The sequence below is a fragment of the Mauremys mutica genome, chromosome 1, assembly GCF_020497125.1.
Source record: "Mauremys mutica isolate MM-2020 ecotype Southern chromosome 1, ASM2049712v1, whole genome shotgun sequence".
NCBI lineage: Eukaryota > Metazoa > Chordata > Testudines > Geoemydidae > Mauremys > Mauremys mutica.
The window spans coordinates 309,261,763-309,284,757 of record NC_059072.1 but is presented as its reverse complement, the minus strand read 5'-3'; the positions used below and the strand labels follow the sequence as shown (position 1 = coordinate 309,284,757).

Sequence of the window (22,995 nt, the reverse complement as noted above, 5' to 3'; positions counted from 1 at the left end):
AACATCTTGAATACTGCGTGCAGATGTGGTCACCCCATCTCAAAAAAAGATATATTGGAATTGGAAAAGGTTCAAAAAAGGGCATTAAAAATTATTAGGGGTATGAAAGGGCTACCACATGAGGAGAGATTAATAAGACTGTGACTTTTCAGCTTGGAAAAGAGATGACTGAGGGGGGATATGATAGAGGTCTACAAAATCATGACTAGTGTGGAGAAAGTAAATAAGGAAGTGTTATTTACTCCCTCTCATAACACAAGAATTAGGAGTCACCAAATGAAATTAACAGGCAGCAGGTTTAAAACAACCAAAAGGAAGTATTTCTTCACAGAATGCACAGTCAACCTGTGGAAATCTTTGCCAGAGGATGTTGTGAAGGCCAAGACTATAACAGGGTTAAAAAAAGAACTAGATAAGTTCATGGAGGATAGGTCCATCAATGGCTATTAGCCAGGATGGACAGGGATGGTGTCCCTAGCCTCTGTTTGCCAGAAGCTGGGAATGGGCAACAGGGGATGGATAACTTGATGATTATCTGTTCTGTTCATTCCCTCTGGGGCACCTGTTATTGGCCGCTGTTGGAAGACAGGATACTGGGCTAGATAGACCTTTGGTCAGACCCAGTATTATGTTCTAAGGGAAGTGTAGCAGAAGACTGTTACACTTGGGAGAGTGGGAGTCAATAATGTGGGTTTGAAGGCCCAGATAAAAATGCTAAGGGCTGACAGACAGGAAGTACTCAGCACCGGACAGCACCAGACCCCATGTGGCTATACGTATGGTTATATTCTCAACCTGTTCCACACAAACTTCTGGTTTTATCGTATTTGAAATACATTTTCATTATTGGCAGTATATTTTTCATATATATTTTGAAATACATTACAAATCTCTTTCTGTTCAGAAGCTAGTGATAAAGCCGGACAGTCTGTGTGACTCTTTACTGGCTTCCTTTGTGTGAGCAACTGTGACAGACTGAGCCAGCCCAGATTCATCCCTATTGTGACCAGTGACCTCTCCCCCAGCCCATCCCCGTACTCCCTTCCTTGCTGGCAGATGTGATGCCAACGTGGAATCCACCTCCATGGTATGAGTGTCACTGGACTAGCCATGCTGCCTATATCTCTCTATCCCCAGCAAACACACAGACGGACGGTACTGCACGGGTTTCCATCAGCCAGTTGGAGGAATTTACTCCAGGGATCCTGGCCACAATGTAGTCAGTGGGAGTTTTCCATTGACCTGAATGTGGCCAGGATTTCATCCCCAGTGAATAAGAAGTCACAAAGACTGGTTTAAATGCTTTAGTTTCTCAAACCTATTATAATAACATGCATTTTGTTTTCTCCAGAGAAAGCAGACACATGTCAAGGAGAAAAGCTTTAAAGAAAGCAGGACCACATACTAGAACATTCCTCTAGAGAGCACAGCGAAGTCTCTTTCGGTGTCCCAACACAGCCTGGTTTTGCTGGCAGTGATGTGAGACATTCTCTGTGTCGCTCACGGACACCATCCCCACAGGTCACGCTGCAAGGACTCCAGGGCTGCCACAGACTCCATGTTTCTGTGGATACATGAAATCATAGCAATGAGGAATGCAGCCAGACTCATTTCATCTTACAGCAAAGCTTTCAACTATCCCTCCTTTATATAAAAACTACACCTTATCCCGATATAACATGACCCGATATAACACGAATTCGGATATAACGTGGTAAAGCAGCACTCTGGGGGGGTGGGGCTGTGCGTTCCGGCGGATCAAAGCAAGTTAGATATAACACGGTTTCACCTATAACGCGGTAAGATTTTTTGGATCTCGAGGACAGCGTTATATCGGATAGAGGTGTAATCAACCCCAACTCTGCAATTATAACACTGCAAAGCAAATAGCTACTGGGACCTGTGCCTGCTCCCATTGGATCAAGGGCAATGCTTCCATCGCCTTCAATGGCAGCAGGATTGCACTCACAGTCTGTTAACTAAGGCCAGCAGGATATGCCTTGTACAACAGTAAATAGAAATGAATCCACAAGTCCTTCTAATGTCTTAGTAGTTTAGGCATTTATAGGGCCCAATTCCTATCTTGTGTATGCTGTTTTTACATTAGCATTACTATTGATTTCAGTGGGGTTACCCCGATTTATACTGCTGGGAGAGGAGGCTGAGGCCCAAAGAGACTATTGAAAAAGCAGTGTTGGTTTCTCTCCTATTATCTTCATAGCACACAAATTCTGTTATTGAACCACTGGTTTAACAGTTTTTTAGAGGTCCTAATCTTTTATTGTTTCTGGGGGCTCTCAATAAGGAGTTTTAGGATGAAAATTTAAGGGTTTTTTTAAGGGGGCAGGGTGCAAGACGTAATGCATTTTCATTATTTTAAATGCAACGACAGCAGTTTTTTGTTTGAATTTCAAGAGCCTCTTGCTGTGTTCATAACTCAAACTTTACAGCACTGAGAATCCAGAAGCTGAAAGTGACCATGCCTGCCAACTTTTGAATGCTATAAATAACATTTTGAAAGAAAAATAGAACCACACCCTTAAACTCCATTACCCTTAAAATTCATAAGACCTGGTGCGATTTTTTTGGAGAGACAGAACAACGTGTGATAGATATCTTGGGATTGTCCCCATTAAATATTATTAGTTGGCTTATAGGAACTGATTTGAAATGGACCAGAAACAAAACCATTAAACTATTTTCGTTATCTAGGAAGGGTAAAATGCAAAAAGTAAAACCACATAAATGATGGAAAAGTAAATTGTTTTTTTTTAATTCTCTCTAATAATTATGGTGTTGCTATTACTAATACAAGTCATGAAATTTGTTTTTAATTACATGATTTTTAATCTGATAGTGTCCCTGTGACTTTTGCTTTAACCCCTGACTCATGAACTATTTACATAAATCTAAAGAATTAAAGAATGTGGTTGTATGACAGAGATGGAAGTTATGGTACATTAGGTGTGGTATTGTTCATGCTGCGTTATTACTTGAAAAAGACAAAGGGGGAAAAATGCAACTGTATTTAAATATGAGGATTTTAACTGCTTTGGGCCCCAATCCTGCAAATACTTGCAAACATGCCAACATCAGTAAATTTACACAGGTAAGTAGTCCTATTGAACTCATGGGATTACTTTTATGCTTGAAGTTACTCACATGCAAAATGATTGCAGGATTGGAGCCTTAGGTTATCAGTTTACCGTCTCTTATATGCCTCTGTGACAAGTGTGTCACGCCTGTGTGTGATATACCTTGGTTTTACCCCAGTTAATCTCATTCAGATATAGGACCAGATACTGCAAGGTGTTGAGCTCCCCAGTTGTTGTTCACTTTAGTAGGAGATGAGGGTTCTGGGCAGATCACATGATCAGGCTCAGAGACTAAATAAAATACTCACAATTTAAATAAAAGATATTTTCTAATCTCAGGCCCTGTCCTGTGAGGTACCAATTTGCCTCATCTCTGCAATGACTTCAGTAGGAGCTGAGAGCGCACAACTCCTTACAGAAGATACTTGGGTCTGAATCCACAAAAGGACTGGGGTATTGCAATGCTGTACTTCACAACACTCTACTTTTAGGCACCTAGAAAATCATAGGAACCACAAAGTAATCTGAAAAACCTGAGTTAGGTCCCCAGTACAATGAACTGGGAGAGACAAATATCTATCTCATAGAGCTGGAAGGGAGCCTAAAAGGTCATTGAGTCCAGCCCCCTGCCTTCACTAGCAGGACCAAGTGCTGATTTTGCCCCAGATCCCTAAGAGGCCCCCTCAGGGATTAAACTCATAACCCTGGGTTTAGCAGGCCAATGCTCAAACCACTGAGCTCTCCCCCTGCTTCTAATATATATATATATGTGAATGTGAAAATCAAAATTCTTTATATATATATATATATAAGAATTTTGATTTTCACATTCACATTCCAAGACACCTTGGAATACAATCCACAAAAGCCAGCATGCGAGGTAAGGAATTGCCTATGGTAGCTAACAGGAAATGCTGACAAGATGGGTGTCTCCTAAACCCCTCACCTCTCATGGAGTTAGATGCCTAATTCCAGGCACCTATTTCTGCTGGCAATTCCCAACCAGGAAGCCCTCTCCTGGAGTCAGGTGGGTTTGGTGTCTAAACTGCTGCTTGTCAGAATGAGTGAGGTGCCTGCCTCATGCCACACGAGATGGCTTGAGGAGGTGGTGGTACTGGTGCCACCCACCTTACTGCTTTTCGCCCAATGGTGAGCACACTCACCTGGGATGTGGAAGACAGGTTCAATTCTCCCTCTGCCTGAGGAGGAGAACACTTTTGAACAGAGATCTTCCTCCATCTCTCAGGAACCTTCTCTAACTACTGAGCTAGGAGCTATTCTGATGTCAGGCCCCCTCAGTCTCTCCTATTGAAGCTCTTCCATTGTATGTAAATGCTTAAACAGGAATTGGGCCAGAGACAATGAGTCTAGAGTCTTGTGTAGATAGGGAACTCACCTGGGAGGAGGGAACCCCCAACAGCCACCCCCCCCCTCCAATGACTAATTAATCATTTATCCAAAGTGGAACAGCTTCAACAGGAGAGATTGAGGGAGCTTCCCCCCACAGGACTGTCCCATAGCTCAGTGGTTAAAGCACTCTTGTGAGAGACCTCTATGCAAATCATTTCTTCCCCACAGGCAGAGGGAGAAATTGAACTTGTATCTCTCATAACCAGGCTGAGTGCTCTAACCAGTGGGCTAAAAGTTTCAAGGTGGGGAGGCACTGGCACCACCATCTTTTCCAGACCGATTTTGAATGGGACCTGTCTACCAGATTGGGCGCTATGAGTGAGGGAGTTGGAGGAATACCTATCTTTCCCCCAACTTATGAATCACTCTGGGGCTTAGACATCAGATATGCGCACACACACCTACAGTGGGGCAGCTGTTCACATGACCAGAGGTAGAATCTTAGGCAGTATGGAACTTTTACAGCAGAAATTTAGGAACCAAGTGAGTTAGGCACCTACAGGTTAGGTAGCAGCCTAGTGGGAGTTTCGTGAATTGCAGTGAAGCCTAAAACCAGGGCTTAGGCACCTAAGTCTGGGGTTCAGGCTCCTAAGTACCTTTGTGGCTCTGGGCCTAAGCATCTTGCAGGTTTGGAGCTCACAATAATCAAAAAGTCTCTCATGGGAGGAAATTACCCAGCTTCTGTGAAAGGTAACAGTTTAAGCTTCTGAATCTTTCTCTGCAATCTACTAGAATTTAAAAAAAAAAAACCCAGGAAAAAATAAAATAAAGCACAGCTCATTTTTCTCCATGGACACAAATCATTGAAGACAAATGGATCTAAAGAGCCAGGTGAAAATATTTACTACAAGTGTAGAAGGCACAGACTGTAAACTAACTGTTAAATGTGAATTTTTAATGTAAAATTAGGGAGCCTATCAACATGCAAGTGTTTAATTGATGAGTTAGACAATTTGAAACATTGGCAATTTGGGAGTCATGAAAAACAAACACAAGTGAGTGACTGTATAATTGTTGATTTGTGTAGCATCTCTCTCCAATTGTGTGTGTTTCATTCTCAGTTTGCAATGGGACACCTTAATATAGCATATTATCCAACAAAACAGTCAACTCAGATTTTTCCCCCAAAAGGACCCCTCTAAAAATTCCACATCCAGTGCTCTTGCAAAGTAATTGCAAGAAGTTAATGGCTGTCCATATTAGTACATCACATCAGATGCATAAAAAACTTAACTGGAATATGGAGATTAAGGACCTGCTCCTTCTCTTATTGATGTAAATGGGAGCAGGATTGGGCCCTAAAAGACTTGTAAAGCAGGCATAGTTTGTAATAAGGGAGCAGTCTTGCACATAAGATGATCACTTTTCTAATGCTGTCATATCTGGTTACTTTGAATCCATCTGCAAATTCTATTTTTATCCCAATTAAAACCACATCAGATAAATGTGTCAGATATGGATTCAGGTGTAAAACTACTTGGTTCTCAGATCTTCCTAGGGATTAGAACATGCACAGAATAAGGGGGTCTAACTAATATAATCTTACTTACACAGTGACCTGGTGGAACAAATTTTGATGGAACTTTATCTGTCTCATCCTTTCCCTAGATACTGCTCTTCTGCTCCCTTCCCTTGGTAACTACTGCCCCTTCTTATGGTGGCTCTCTCCCTGTTCCCTTTCACCCTTCTTTGGTAGCAGCTGTACTCTCAAGATGCTACTAACCACCTTCTCTTTACCCCTTTTTATTTCTCACGAAGAACACTAGGGATCAAAATTCAGCCCTGATATAAGAAAGCACAACTCTCATTGGGGTCAAAGGAATTGCATGCAGGCAGAATTTCATCCTCAGGTATATGGGGTGAAATTAAGACCAGAAAAGTCAAGAAAACCTTCCCAATTATGAGTGCTATTGATACTATTTTTGATTATTTTTATTAGAGTAAAGCCAAGAGACATTAAATGGGATCAGGACTAGAACATGGAATATTCTCTCCAGCAAATTGGTGCAAGTCTTGTTGCTTGGGACATTTAAAAGAATACTGGACAAAATACAGGAAAACATGCTGAAGAGAACAAACTTGCAGCGACCCAGGTGATGCATACAATGACCTAACAAGAATTTTGTATCTCACACTTCTATGTTATAGAGCCACACTAGATACATATATTAGCTGCATGATTTTACTAAAATCAGCAGAGAAGCAGTTAACTTTGACATTTAAGCTGTTATCATTATGCTTCAGAGTTAGCACCCCGTTGAGATGAATGGTCAGAGTGGCCACACTGATTTGAGCTATTGTCTCACTGGCCCTCTATCTGCAGGCTTAGAAAAACTGCACAGCATTGGTTCACATTTAAAAGGTTTATTTCACAACTTTAGAAGAGAGAGACTTTTTTTTTATACACAAAAGCTGACATTGTTTAAAAATGGATGAGTCTGAGATGGGAGTACTGGAATGGTATTTTGGTGTGTTCAGGGTTACCTAGAGACCTGTATGTACTACTCAGAGGACGTGTGAGGCACTCCCTCTTCACAGGCATCACTAATGCTCTTGCATGCCACAGCATAAGAAATGCATCCTGTGCCCTTCCACCCACAATGCAGCACAAGGTGACCTAATCTCCTTGGTATGGGGGCCAGGATCTCAAAGCCAGCTCTGTGCTCAAACTGCCCATTGGGCCAGAATCACAAAAGGATAATAAGTTAATATTTTTCTTTTGTAAGATGTAAAGGAAGAAATGGAGTAACACATCTGTCTTTACTTCACAAATGCAGTCTGTCATGGGATCAAGGTCTTTAGACACAACACAATCCCAAGCCGGGCTGAAGCACAGCCAGATCATTCAGGAGCAGGGCTTCCTGACAGAGTTCTGACTTGGAATGCCACTCCAGCTCATGCACAGGCAGCAAAGATATCCATCTTTGTACTGTCTTCAGACAGCTGCACCCTTTGCAGAATACCTTGTGCATCTAGAATGCTGCCATGGGCCTTTGAAGTCCTGCAGACTCTGCCACAAAGTCAGATGTGCTGAAGTCTAATTAATTTGAAGTTGACATTTAATTTACAGTTACAGTGTAGGGCTGCTTTCATCTGCTCTGTACAAGTAACTTGTCAGTCACTTACATAAATCCTTCCTTCACATGTGTAGCCTGATTCTTTCTGCTGGAGCTCGTAAATACAGTGCTATAGTGAAAGCAAAGGATACAAAGCAAATTGCAGGGAGTCATAACTTAAAGTGAATCCCACAAAATAAAACGGAAATAATGGGCACTGGAATGTATCTGTGTCATATTGTAGGTATCTGTCTGACTAGATACTTTACGGACCACAGCACTGTAGCATCCAAGCACCTAGGTAGGGAAAGAAATATAAATAATCTTTCTCCTTCTTCCAGCTATAGAAGAATTGCCTTTAATAATGTATGAATTTCTGAATTTGTAAATGTTTTTGTGTGTATGTGTCAGAAAGAGTGTGAAGAGAGTAATGAGGGGAAGTGAAGCTGACGAGATCAGTTTGCCATGCAGTGAGACTAGAAGTAATTTCAGGCTATACATTGGTAGCTGAAAAGTTAGTTGTTTTAAAACCTACAAAACAGAATGAAGTAAAACAGCATAGCATCAGACATTATAGCATTTCCTTATGTGACAAACACTTTACGAAGGACTGAAAATATAAAGCTTGTGTTAATTTTAGAGATTTACAATCTATGAGAAGCTCTAAAATTCGAGTTCTGTCACTTCCATGCACAAGAGAAGACAGAGGAAACATTCTTTCAAGAGACTCAAAAAGAACAGGAGTACTTGTGGCACCTTAAAGACTAACAAATTTATTGAAGCATGAGCTTTCGTGAGCTACAGCTCACTTCTTCGTAGAGACTGTTACAATTAGGGATGGGCCAGAATCGGAAGCTCTAATCCAAAACACTTTGAATTTTGTGGGGAGTGATGGTTGGTGTCACACCCCTGGATTTGAATCTGACCTATGAATTTGATTCTAGTTTCGGACCTGACCTCGAAAGAGCTCATTTTCACATTGTGGATTAAGGTAATCAAAAACTGCAGAATAGCTCATGAGAATGGAGTGACGTCTGTCCCTGGGTTATCCTTGAACACAAATCCCACTCAAAACCCAATCCCCATCTAAACACCACCTCCTTAGCTAGTCTCTAGCTACAACTGCCCTCCATGAATCAGTAGTGATTTTGACATTCATCTCTCCTCTCTCCCCCTCCATGATAGACAGCAGATAATCTCTGCTACTGTGACCACTACCAAACCTGGGATTCCCATCTGCCATTCCCAGCTGAAAGACTGCCAAAGAAACCTATGGGCTATGCACACAGGAGAGAATTCTTCCATTTTGGCCAAATCCTGATCACATTAGTAAAATTCCCAGTAATTTCAAATGTGCGAGAAATTGGCCCCTGCCCGCTATAGCAGTTTCTCATCTAATTCTTTGTGATCATCAGATTTCAGTTTCTATTGGGACTAGATATCCAGATAATCCACTAGTCATGGCAGGTTTGGACTTGTGGTTAGAGTACCACTAATGTAGTGGTGACATTAACCACTGCAGTACCACCTTTATCAACCATCCTGGTGTTTCTGTTCACACACAAACTAAACTTTATTCCATCGGCAATTAATCATGACTTATTTTGTCTGGTGCTATGAGACTAAAAAACTACAACTTCATCAATCCAAGTTATCATCCTTATTGACAATATAGAAGGATGGTCATTTTCCTACAGAGTTTCTAATTAAAAACAGAAAATGTCAATACAAACCTATATTCCTTCGGATCACCATACATTTCTTAACTCTTGGGGGTGATTGGCTTTGGCTTGAAATGTCAAAAAATTCAAAGCAATATTTATTTTTCCCCACGTCAAACAAAGTGCAGTTAAATTCTGTTCTGTTGCTCCCTGGGTGTAGGAAGTTTTCATCTAGCCATGTCGTTCTTTCACCAGGACGTCTGAGAGCTTCCTTGTACACAGCAACCTTCCCACTGATGGCAATGCATGGAGGGGAGACAATAAACACCAGGATGGATGACTTGCACATCACTTCTGGTGCCACGACTAGTTTGTATCCAAATTTGTGGATTAGGTCTATGGGCCCTGTTGAGGCGATGACTGAGTTGGTTTCTAATGATTTCAGTAACACAGTGACATACACTTCTTGGTCAATAGGTGGGCAGTCAAACTCTACCCACTGGGATCTAGAGAGAAAGATTCTTTTGCTAGTTCGCATTCCCAATGCTTCATCAGAGCTTAATCTTCCTAGTTCATACAGGCTGTTGGTGAATATCATGTCCAATGAAACCACTGTCTCATTCACAGCACACAATTGTTTATTAGTGAAAAGTCCAACCTGAAGGGAACTCCTGAGCACCTCAGAGGTCCTGTTCAAGTCAATGTGAAATACAGGCCATTCCACACTTAGGAGGGTGCTCCCACCCCTCCAGTGAATTTCAGTGCCATTATCAATCTCAGAGATCATTCTGAACCAATAGTCTCCAGCACTCTTGAAATAGAAACATTCAAACCCTACCATCCCCCGTGACTGGCTTGGTGGAAGCTGTTTTTTTGCAGTGGTCTGGTTGGTGCTGGCATCCAGCAGTAGGATGGATACATTCTTTGCTGTCACATTACCACTGACAAAGTACTGAAAATCAACAGACACCGTGTCGTTACTTAAGGCTACATGACCTGGTCGTTCCAAGAGGAGATATTCCACTTCACCAAGAACTGAAAGAAAACAGTTTCACAAAATTGTTAATAAGCAAAAAGAAAAGTGAATAATACCCATTTCATGGATATTATGGACAATCAGGTGCTTTAAGAAGTGGTGCCCAACCTTTCAAAGCAAATGAATCAATTTAGTCGAGTAAGACCTTGGCTATACAAACTGGCGCTTACCTCTTTCCATTCATGCTGAGCTGGGGTTTGGAGCAAGGCAAGCTCCATCACAGATTACACACAACAGGAAGAGCAGAGAACATCAATCGCACAAGCCTGAAGTATCAGTGCAGGTGATGTCTAGCAGCAATTGGAAACCACTGCTTTATAATTAATAACCATTTTATTTATAAAGCTTACTTACAGGACAACCTTACAGAAAAGATCCTTTAAAAATTCATATCTTAGTTATGAAGGGCTTATGTAGTTCCAAACTTTAAAATCTATCAAGCAAAAGTAATTTGAAGTCCTGCTTCTGAATTATCCTTCTTTATCTTTTACTCAAAATCAAAATCTCTCCCAGCTACACAATGTCCTTCCGCTGTTCCACTTACTTTTACTATAATGAAAAAATAGAATTGGAGTTTCTTAAAGCAGAAGTGTAGAAAATACCACTCAAGTTATACAAATTAACAATACTATATGATGCTTTTTGAAGCCACCTTTTATACTGCTAGTTTACAAATCTTTCATAGAATCATAGAAGTGTAGCACTGGAAGGGACCTCAAGAGATCTTCTAGTCCAGTCCCCTCCACTCAAGGCAGGACTAAGAATTATCTAGACCATCCCTGACAGGGCGTTTGTCTAATCTGCTCTTAAAAACCTCCAATGACAGAGATTTCACAACTGCCCTAGGCAATTTATTCCAGTGCTTAACTACCCTGACATTTAGGAAGTTTTTAGTTTTAGGAAATGTATTCCAGCCTAAACCTCCCTTGCTGCAATTTAAACCTCTCACTTCTTGTCCTATCCTCAGAGGTTAAGAAGAACAATTTTTCTCCCTGCTCCTTGTGAAAAACCTTTCATGTGTTTGAAAATTGTTATCATGGCCCCCCTCAATCTTCTCCAGACTAAACAAACCCAGTTTTTTCAATCCTCCCTCATAGGTCATGTTTTCTAGCTTTAATCATTTGTGTCTCTCTCCTCTGGATTTTCTCTAATTTGTCCACATCATTCCTGAAATGTGGCACTCAGAACTGGACACAATACTCCAGTTGAGTCCTTATCAGTGGAGAGAAGAGTGGAAGAATTACTTCTTGTGTCTTGCTTACAACACTCCTGCTACTGCATCCCAGAATGATGTTTGCTTTTTTTTTTCCAACAGTGTTACACTCGACTCACATTTAGCTTGTGATCCACTATAACCCCAAGATCCCTTTCCGTAGTACTCCTTCCTAGGCAGTCATTTTGCATGCGTGCAATTGATTGTTCCTTCCTAAGTGGAGTACTTTGCATTTGTCCTTATTGAATTTCATCCTATTTACTTCAGCCCATTTCTCCAGCTTGTCCAGATCGTTTTGAATTTTATTCCTATCCACCAAAGCTCTTGCAACCCCTCCCAGCTTGGTATTGTCAGCAAACTTTATAAGTGTACTCTCAATGCCATTATCTATATCACTGATGAAAATATTGAGCAGAATCAGACCCAGGACTGATTCCTGCAGGATCCCATTCGATATACCCTTCCAGCTTGACTGTGAACCACTGATAACTATGGTTTTCCAATCAGCTATCCACACACCTTATAGTAGCCCCATCTAGGTTGTATTTCCCTAGTTTGTTTATGAGAAAGTCAATGTGAGACAGTATCAAAAAATTACTAAAGTCAAGATATACCACATCTACTGCTTCCCCCCATCCACAAGGCTCGTTACTCTGTCAAAGAAAGCTATTAGGTTGGTTTGACATTATTTGTTCTTGACAAATCCATTACCACTGACAGTTATCACTTATTATTTTCTAGGTGTTTGTAAATTGATTGCTTGATTATTTGCTCCATTATCTTTCTAGTTACTGAAGTTAAACTGACTGGTCTATAATTCCCCGGGTTCTCCTTATTTCCCTTCTTATAGGCTGGCACTATATTTGCCCTTTTCCTGTCCTCTGGAATCTCTCCTGTCTTCCCCAAGTTTTCAGAGATAATCACTAATGGCTCAGATATTTCTTCAGTCAGCTCCTTGAGTATTCTAGGATGTATTTCATCAGGCCCTGGTGACATTAAGACATCTAACTTGTCTACATAATTTTTAACTTGTTCTTTCGCTATTTTAGCCTCAGATCCTAACTCATTTTCATTGGCATTCACTATGTTAGACGTCCAATTGCCACCAACCTTTTTGGAGAAAACTGAAACAAAAAAGTCTGTTAGCACTTCTGCCATTTCCACATTTTCTGTTATTATTTCCCCACCCCCCGCCCCCCTCATTGAGTAACAGGCCGACCCTGTCCTTGGTCTTCCTCTTGCTTCTAATGTATTTATAGAATGTTTTCTTGTTACCCTTTATGTCTCTAGCTAGTAAAATCTCATTTTGTGCCTTGGTCTGTCTAATTCTGTCCCTACATACTTGCGTTATTTGTTTACATTAAGCCTTTGTTATTTGACCTACTTTCCACTTTTCGTAGGACTCTCTTTTCAGTTTCAAATCATTGAAGATCTCTTGATTAAGCCAGAGTGGTCTCTTGCCATACTTCCTATCTTTCCTATGCAGTGGTTTGCTCTTGTTCCCTTAATAAGGTCTCTTTGAAAAACTCATTTTATTTTACTCATTTGCATCACAAGAGATGCTTGAGGAGTGAAAGAGCTGAAAATAAAAGCAATAGTAACTGCAGCATTTTTTCCTAAGATGTGGTGCAGCATGTTGAAATGACATCATTTAATTATAAACTGAGTGGTTTTACTTTACATCTTATTGTGGCATGACCATGCTTGTGCCGGTTACCAAATTATTCTGAAACATGCTTTGACTAGCAGGGAAAGATAGTATCTAACCCACAGGACCTAGAGAGATCACAGTTCTAATCCCAGTTCTGCTATAATTCTCCTGTGAGACCACAGGCAACTCACTTAGGAATCTGAGGCACAGAGAAGTTATCTGCAAAATGAGAATGACACTTATCTGCCTCCCAAGGGTGCTGTGCTGTGAGACTTATTTCGCTAATATCTGTAAAATGCTTTGAGATCCTTGGATGGAGGGTGCTATAGAAGCGCAAAGTATTAATTATAAATGAATAATACTTCACACTTTTAAAATCTGCAGTATGTGTTTGTAATTAAGGCTGCAATTTAGTCATGGAGGTCGTGGAAGTCACAAAATCTGTGACTTCCAGTGGGCTCCATGACTTCAGCCTGCAGTGGTTGGGAGCTGCAGGGTCCCCTGCTGCCCACTGAGGCAGGAAGCTGTGGGGTACCTCTGCCGTCTCTGGCATTTCCTGCAGCTCCCAGCTGCTGCAGGCGGTGGTGGCACCCCGCAGCTCCCTGCCACTGGGGGCTCAGGACTCCCCTGCTGCGCCACTCCTGCAGGGTGGCACAGGGGAACCCCCTGAGCTCTCTGCTGCCTGGGACAGAGGGGGACCCCCTGGTGGGTGGCAGTGGGGAACCCTCAGCTCCCTGCCACCAGGGGCAGCGCTGCTGGAAAATCCCCAAGCTCCCCACTACTAGGGGTGGCAAGGAACCCCCGATCTCCCGGCTGCTGCGGGCTGCCAGGGGTGGCAGGCAGCTCCGGGCTGCTGCAGAGGAACCTAAGTTCCTGGGCCACTGCAGGTGGCAGGGAACCCCTGAGTTCCCAGCCCCCACTGCAGGTGGCAGGGGTACCCCACTGACCCCAGCGGCTACAGGCAGCTCCTAGTCCCTGCAGCTGCCCAGCTTGAAGTAGTGTGGGGATCCTATAACAGGGTTCAAAAAAGAACTAGGTAAGTTCATGGAGGATAGGTCCATCAATGGCTGTTAGCCAGGATGGGCAGGGATGGTGTCCCTAGCCTCTGTTTGTCAGAAGTTGGGAATGGGCAACAAGGGATGGATCACTTGATGATTACCTGTTCTGTTCCTTCCCTCTGGGGCACCTGGCATTGGCCACTGTCGGTAGACAGGATACTGGGCTAAATGGACCTTTGGTCTGACCCAGTATGACTGTTCTTATGTTATGTTCTTATGATCTGCAGATCCCCATTCTGTCAGGGATATTTTTAGTAAAAGTTAGGGACAGGTCATGGCTTTTGTTTTGCTCGTGACCTGTCTGTGACTTTTACTAAAAATATCCGTGACAAAATCTTAGCCTTATTTATAATTACATTAAAAAACAATGTTGGAAGAACATTAAGGTTGCAAAGTCAAGCATTCAAAAGTTAGGAAATGTCTGAAATAACACTGCCTGTGCAACATCACTTCAGCTCCATTGTGCATATGCATTATGATACAATCTTGAATTATATGATTATATACTATTTTCTCCACATGACCGTGTTTCACTCTGTGCCCTGGATGGATGGTGCTCCCTGAATGGGTAGTTATTGAATATTTCCTTTTATCCCCATCATTCAATGTGTAGTCCCAGGCCTTATTTACTGCATACCATCCAAACCCTACACTGATCATACAGAATTATTCATTGGGCTTTTCTATGGTGCTCTCATCATAGTATCTTAGTGCTTTACAAACATGAATAATAATAAATTATCTTCACAATACCCTAGTGAAGTGAGGCGGTATTATCTCCATTTTACACATAAGGAACCAAGGCACAGATTTAAAGGCAAATATTGTCAAAGGTGTCAGCTAAATGTTGATGTCCAATTTCAGAAGGTTACTGTCTGATTTTTCAGAATAATTAGCATTTTATAGACCTTTATATGTCCAGAGCAGAGCTCCCATTGACTCACTTGCAGTTGTGAGCACTCAGTACTTTGGCAAATCAGGCACTCTGAACGTGAGGAGCAGACACTGGCCAGCTGTGAGAATTTTTGCTTACGTGACTTGCCCAGCATCACAAAGAAACTCTGTGAAGAAGCAGGGATAGAATCCACTTCTCCAGGGCACCATTCAACTGCCTTATCCATGAAACTCTCTACTCTCTCTCTTCCTGCAATTCCCTGCCTCACTCACTACACACTTTACAAGTTCTGTAACAATGAGGAAGGGGTCCTACAGAAAATTGCCTCATTCGCTACACAACCCTGATTCATTCCCAGAGTAGGTCCAACTTGCGCACTGAATAAGTCTGAGGTCCTGTGGAAAAAAAGGTATGTGGTCATATATTTAAAGATTGTATCATAATTAGGGGGCTAATTAAATTGTGGAGAAACCACATATTTTTCATGAGTTGATCACAGCATAAATAGCAAATTTTGTGGATGTGTTACACAACCATGAAATTTGTAATTCATGCCATGACCAACCCACAAAAAAAATGTGTGATTTCTCTGCAGAATTTCTCAAATTTGGGGCCCCAGCCCAAAAAGGGATCACAAGGGGCTTGGCTACACTTACGGTTTGCAGCGCTGGTCATCCAGCTGTGTAGGAGCAGCGCTGGTGTGTGGCCACACTCACAGCTACCAGCGCTGGTGTGTGGCCACATTTGCAGCATTTCCAGCGCTGTTGGGAGTGATGCATTATGGGCAGCTATCCCAGCGTTCAAGTGGCCGCAACGTGCTTTTCAAAAGAGGGGGGTGGAGTGGGGTCTAGTGTGACAGGGAGCGGGGGGAGAGAGAGAGAGTGGATTTTTGGAGCCAACACTGTGTGTTAGCTTCCTGACTTGAAAAATCAGAACATTTTTCCGACCCCTTAGTCTTAACTCTTAATTGCAAACAGCCTGCAGGCAACACGACTCCCCACTGTTTCCCTGCCTGCCTCTCATTTGATTGTTTACAGCCAGGTACAGATGATCACAGCAAACAGGAGCTTTGTTTGTTTTTTAGATAGCAGCAGCGGCAACGGAGGAGCTCCACAGAGCTCGTTCACAACAGGGAGGAGGATCTCATTTGATTGTTCACAGACTGATCACAGCAAACAGGAGCTGATAAGCAGCTCCGGTAGAAACGGAGCTCCGGAGGTTCACAACAAAACAAAGAGAGGCTGCATAACAAAACAAAGGGAGTAATTTAGTTAAAAGCATTCTGGGATATCTCCTTATTCCCTGGAGGCCAATAAAAGCGCTGGTGTGTGTCCACACTTGATGAGCAGCGCTGGATCACCAGCGCTGCAATCGCTACACCCCAACCCGGCCAGGTGTACAGCCAGCGCTGCAGCCAGGGAGTTGCAGCGCTGGATGTGCCTTGCAGGTGTGGACGGTTACTAATTGCAGCGCTGGAAAGCCTCTACCAGCGCTGCAACTTGCAAGTGTAGCCAAGCCCAAGCATATTGGGGGGGGTCACAGTATTGCCACCCTTACTTCTCTGCTGCTGCTGCTGGCAGCACTGACTGAAACTGGGTGGCAGGAGAGCAGCGGCCGCTGTCCGAGCACCCAGCTCTGAAGGCAGTGCCGCCGCCAGCAGCAGCAGAGAAGGAAGAGTGGCATACCATGCCACCCATACTTCTGTGCTGCTGCTGGCCACACTGCTGCCTTTAGAGCTTGGCACCCACTCTGCTTTCAGAGCTGGGTGGCCGGAGACCATATTTCACAGTACATGACACGATTTTCACGGCCACGAATTTCGTAGACCCCTAATCACAATGCACAAGAGGGCTACCTTAAATTCTGACATTTTCTAATTTCTTTGCAACCATAGTGTTCTTTAACATAGTTTTCTTTTTAAATGTAATTTCTAGAGTTGAGCAGGAAATGCTTTTCCCATCTCATGAAGATTTCTAAGATTTTGAAAACTTTCCTAGGCCTGAATCAGGATGAAAAGTCAAAATCTCAAAAATTTTCACAAACTAAAAATTGAAAAAAAAAATTGGGTTCAAACATTTTGTTTTGATCATTTTAAAACATTTTATTTCAATGTTGATCCTTTTAAACTTTTTTTTACTATGTTTTGAAATGTAAGTTAATTTAAAGTCAGTTTTAACAAAAAATCTGAACTTTTCATTTAACCCTTTCACACAAATAAAATTTCCAATTTGACAAAAATCAACATTTTGCAATGAAAATATATTTTGTTGAAAAATTCCGAACCAGCTCTAATAATTTCCTAATTTTTTAAATACATTTAAAAATTGAAAGACAAAAATAATCCATCATATGGAACCATACTGATGCCCAACACAGGTCATCAGCAGGGTGGGGATTTTTAGATCCATAGCATAGTCCTCTATTATTTAAGCTAATGGAGGAACTGGTTGCAATAGTAGGCTGTTATCTTCAATGTGGACCAGCCACTAGACTGGGATCAGACACACATTTTGCCAGTGGGTTTCACAGGTATTTGCTGGACAGCAAAGGAATGGTAAGTGTCAGGAATAAAGGGTCCATTCCAGGTTCTCTAGAAGAGTGTAATATAGTGGTTACAGACCCTTGTACCTTGCTCCTTTACCCAGCTTCTCCCAGTCCCTTTCTACTCCTATACTTTCTTCTCCCTCTGCTCTTTCCCATTACCCATTTTCCTCAGTTTCTGCCTGTCCCTAGGATTTTCCCTTATCCCCCACCCCTACTCCTATCCTCCCTCATCCTTTGCTCCCATTCCTCTCCCTCTCTCAAATCTGTGTTCCTGCCTCCTCCAGTCTTTTGTCCCCCTCTGCTCACTCTCGGTCTTCCACTCCTGCCTTCTACTCTCAGCTCCAATGTTCAATGCCACAATGACCCTTGGAAACCAAGAGGAGCAATTTCAGGGACAGTCCAGCTCTGGAATGGTGCATGCTCAGTCACTTGCTTTTGCAGTCTGGTTGATAAATAAGAGTTATGAGGGGCTAAAGCATTCTCAGTACAGGCAGAATCTTTAGAGAATTTAGCTACAAAATTCTAACAGTCTCTACTTAGCATGGGTGATGTGTGATTTTTCAGGTGCTTAGCAATTGGCCAGATTTGGGCAAATATTCACAGGGAACAGCAAAAGGCACATCCCTGACACAAGGGTGTCCTCCCAGCCAAATGTCAGGTTACTGCTCCATAGGACAGACGTGCTAGAGTTTCTCAACAAAAGGGTTGAAAGAATTATTTAACTGGGCCAAACAATCTCATTCTTGAAAAGAGATGAATCATTTTAGCTGAAATGTGAAAAATCAGCCTCAGGCAGACATACAAGATGGAAGATTTCAGCCGAAATGATTTAAGCTTGGCAATGCTATAAGCAACTGAAAAAAGGGTCTTATAATGGAAAGTATTGTGCTATTTCTGGACTTTAGCAAAGCTTTTGATACAGTCTCCCACAGTATTCTTGCCAGCAAGTTAAAGAAGTATGGGCTGGATGAATGGACGGTAAGGTGGATAGAAAACTGGCTAGATGGTCGGGCTCAACGGGTAGTGATCAATGGTTCCATGTCTAGTTGGCAGCCGGTATCAAGTGGAGTGCCCCAAGGATCGGTGCTGGGGCCGGTTTTGTTCAATATCTTCATTAACGATCTGGAGGATGGTGTGGACTGCACCCTTAGCAAGTTTGCAGATGACACTAAACTGGGAGGAGTGGTTGATACGCTGGAGGGTAGGGATAGGATACAGAGGGACCTAGACAAATTAGAGGATTGGGCCAAAAGAAATATGATGAGGTTCAACAAGGACAAGTGCAGAGTCCTGCACTTAGGACGGAAGAATCCCATGCACTGCTACAGACTAGGGACCGAATGGCTGGGCAGCAGTTCTACAGAAAAGGACCTAGGGGTTATAGTGGACGAAAAGCTGAATATGAGTCAACAGTGTGCCCTTGTTGCCAAGAAGGCTAATGGCATTTTGGGTTGTATAAGTAGGGGCATTGCCAGCAGATCGAGGGATGTGATCATTCCCCTCCATTCAGCACTGGTGAGGCCTCATTTGGAGTACTGTGTCCAGTTTTGGGCCCCACACTACAAGAAGGATGTGGATAAATTGGAGAGAGTCCAGCGGAGGGCAACAAAAATGATTAGGGGGCTGGAGCACATGACTTATGAGGAGAGGCTGAGGGAACTGAGATTGTTTAGCCTGCAGAAGAGAAGAATGAGGGGGGATTTGATAGCTGCTTTCAACTACCTGAAAGGGGGTTCCAAAGAGGATGGATCTAGACTGTTCTCAGTGGTAGAAGATGACAGAACAAGGAGTAATAGTCTCAAGTTGCAGAGGGGCAGGTTTAGGTTGGACATTAGGAAAAACTTTTTCACTAGTAGGGTGGTGAAGAACTGGAATGGGTTACCTAGGGAGGTGGTGGAATCTCCTTCCTTAGAGGTTTTTAAGGTCAGGCTTGACAAAGCCCTGGCTGGGATGATTTAGTTGGGTTTGGTCCTGCTTTGAGCAGGGGGTTGGACTAGATGACCTCCTGAGGTCCCTTCCAACCCTGAGATTCTATGATTCTATGAACCTTAACTATATGCATTGCTACCTGTGTCTCTTATAATACCATCCTGATTCCTATTCCCAGACTGTATAGTACTGTAAGGCCCGGTTTACACTAGGAATTTACATCAGTAAAGCCATATTTCTCAGGGGTATGAAAAATCCACATCCCTGAGAGATGTAGCTATACCAACGTAACCCCTGGTGTAGACAGCACTAGGCTGATGAAAGAATTCTTCTGTTAACCTAGTTGCCACCTCTCAGAGAGGTGGAGTACCTATGCCCATGGGGTTTTAGTGATGTGCCTGCCATTGACTTCAATGTGAATCATATGGTAAGTCTTGGAAATTGGGCATTACTGGGGGCAGCTGTCATTGTGTTGGTGCACTTTGACCGAGACTAGCCCAAGTGCACAGTGTCCTTTCCCTATCTTTGTATAAGAGTAGGAATATTCTGGTCATACACTGACAGAGCAGTCACTTCATGACTTTCAGAAGGGCCAGAATATGAGCAGGCAGTTTCCATTGCATACTGCTGCTACTTTCTGGTATGAATGTGGGTGCATCACTCGCCAGAATTTGGTCACAATAATATGGATAGCCTGCCTTGGGTTGTTTTCAGCCTTTTGTGGGTCCTGGTTGTGATGCCAATGACCTGCCAGTGTGGTTACCGCAAGAATTGGCTGCTATTGCGATCAGAGTTTTTTTTCCTAAGTGCAAATAATTTATTTTATTTTATTTTTAAATTATGTTTAAATCAAATTAGGCTTCTCAGCTATCAGTATTTTGCTGGCAGTCAGATTTTTAAAAAGTGTACATCTTAGTAATGATGATAAGATTTAAGAAGAAGATTTTATTTTACTGCAAGGTAATCTTCCAGATTATACAGGTATTTTTAGTATGTACTTCTGGTGTAGAGAGATGGGAAGGAAACAGATGGGTGAAAAGATGGGTAGAAACAGATGTGTGTGACAATAAATCAAATGAGTGTATATACAGAATTGCTTGGCAGTTATTTTCTGGACCATGGAGTATTCTTTATATTAGAAATATTGTCACTACAAGAGCTAAAATGATAAAAAATGCTATCATGAGGATTTAGCATCCCTAGCCTTACCTTGTAATTAGACTGATTGAACAAAGTTCCATTTAGTGTAGGAATCATGGCTTTTATGTTTGTGGGTTAACTAGGTAATGTTTGTATGCACGGTTGTCCCCTCAAAAAGTTGTAGACATTGTAATATTTCATTTCACCCAGACATATATGGATTAATCATTTATCTTCACCGTGTCTCTCATTCAATATTGTATTGTTAAGTTTTCTAGTTAAAGTTGTCTGATTAAAATGACAGGGAGTTGACAGCTACATGCCATCACAAAAAACAAACGTCCCCATTTCTACTGTGAGCTAGATTACATTCCAAATTAGTACAGTTGAAAGGCTTGTTAAATGTAGAACTGATCTCTTGTCATAGTGCTGGAAGCAAAGATGTGGGTTTGTGTAACGGGGCAGGTGCAGTATTTAATAACTGTCTGTAATTCAGTTTTTTTCGCACATATTTTGAGAGCAAATAGCTGTAAATGTTGCACCATTTATACCTGGTCTTCATCTTTTTAGCCAGTGTGAAGCTTGTTACCACACACCACATCCATAGAAGCAGACTAAATCAGGACTCCAAACTTTTCAAGGCTGTACACGAAGGTTAGGCAATTCATGGCTTAATTTTCTTGCTTGAGCTTGAAAATTTACTGAGAGTCAAAATACCAACTTCACTTAATTTAAATGTTAGGGATAACATTTTCAAAACATTTAAGTGACTTAGATTTTCATTTTCAAAGTGAGTTAGACACTTAGTAACTCATGTCTCTCTGAAAAGTCAATGTTCTGTATCACCTAGGTGCCTGTTACATTTGAAAACTGGTATTTAGGCTCCTACAACACTTAGGTGCATTGGAAAAAATTTTCATTGCTCTACATTCCCCCACTTCCTTATTATGTGAAATACAGTGATATAGAAGGTTTGCCATATAACATTGCTCAGTTAGTTACTGATGGCAGCTAGGATTGCTTTCTGATAACCACAGAAATCTGTTCAGTATATTCTATTTCTTATTCTGAACAAATCCACAGCTGGAGAAGGTCCTCTTTCTGTTCTGATACAAATACAGACTTTATTTAAGTCATTTACATTTTTCACAAGTCCAAGACTATATTTCTGGGCACTCCTGAGATGGATTCTGTGTATGTTCCCAATGCACCACTTCATCTGTTAACAACACTACACATTAACATTTTTAAATTACTTTAGTTAAATATCTACAGTACTCCTTTCAGAGTTACAATACTCACCATAATCACAGAGCACAACTAACAATAGATTTGAAAAATCTTTCAACATCTGTTTCATTCTGAACAGTGGGCTCCCAGGTCCTTTTATTCCTCATGTCCTTTTCCACCCTCAAAGCACACACACTTTTTTCAAGAACACCTGAAAATTAAAATTTCAAAAAATTAGAACCTTTTTGAATTTGCTTCATAAAAGGAAAAAACCCTGAACATTATTTGTCAAAAGTTTTTCAAGTAATTAATGCATTATTATTTAACAATATCTCCTCTTCTATCCATCTTACAATCATCTACATATGTCCAGTGCACCTAGACATGCATGGCTACAATTCAGTATATAACAAAGTTCACCTCCCAAATGTCAGTTTCTGTATCAGAACAATGAGATTTTCTTATTGCTTTACCCTTTCAACCATCCTGTTAAGACCTGGATAGCAATCCCATTGCAATGACTGCTGTAGTCAGCTTTTACATAAGGATCTGGCTGCGCTAAAGCAGGGGCTCTCAAACTTCATTGCACCGTGACCCTCCTTCTGACAAAAAAATGACTGCATGACCCCCAGAGGGAGACCAAACCCTGAGCCTGCCCAAGCCCTGCTGCTTCGGGAGAGGGTGGGGGCCAAAGCTGAAGCCCAAGTCCCGCCTCTCTGGGCCAAAGCCCTTGCTCTTCGGCCCCAGGCATTGGGCCGCAGAAAGTCTAACATCAGCCCTGGCAACCCCATTAAAATAGGATCGGAACCCACTTTGGGGTCACGACCCACAGTTTGAGAACTGCTGTGCTAAAGCAACATAATTTACAAAGTACAAATTGGTTAAAATCGAGAATACAACATGGATTCTGACCTCTGCACACACAAATATTGAGGGATTATTGCTAGTGTTCATTGAATCGTAGGACTGGAAGGGACCTCGAGAGGTCATCTACTCCAGTTCCCTGCAGTCCTGGCAGGAGTAAGTATTATCTAGACCAGAGATTGGCAACCTTTGGCACGTGGCGGCCAGCACATC

The 22,995-nt window shown here is 42.1% G+C and overlaps 1 protein-coding gene across 2 annotated transcripts in view; it reads right to left on the bottom strand.

The window, feature by feature from the left end:
* Positions 1-22,995, bottom strand: part of THSD1 (thrombospondin type 1 domain containing 1) — a 38,076-nt gene that overhangs the window by 6,488 nt on the left and 8,593 nt on the right. For both annotated transcript variants that reach the window (XM_045014767.1, XM_045014777.1), the window contains exons 3-5: positions 21,991-22,129; positions 9,295-10,257; positions 1,406-1,564 (exon numbers count right to left, since the gene is read on the bottom strand). In XM_045014767.1, coding sequence (XP_044870702.1) covers positions 1,406-1,564; positions 9,295-10,257; positions 21,991-22,048 — 1,180 coding nt within the window. In that variant the 5' untranslated portion in view covers positions 22,049-22,129. The remainder of the gene's footprint in view (positions 1-1,405; positions 1,565-9,294; positions 10,258-21,990; positions 22,130-22,995) is intronic.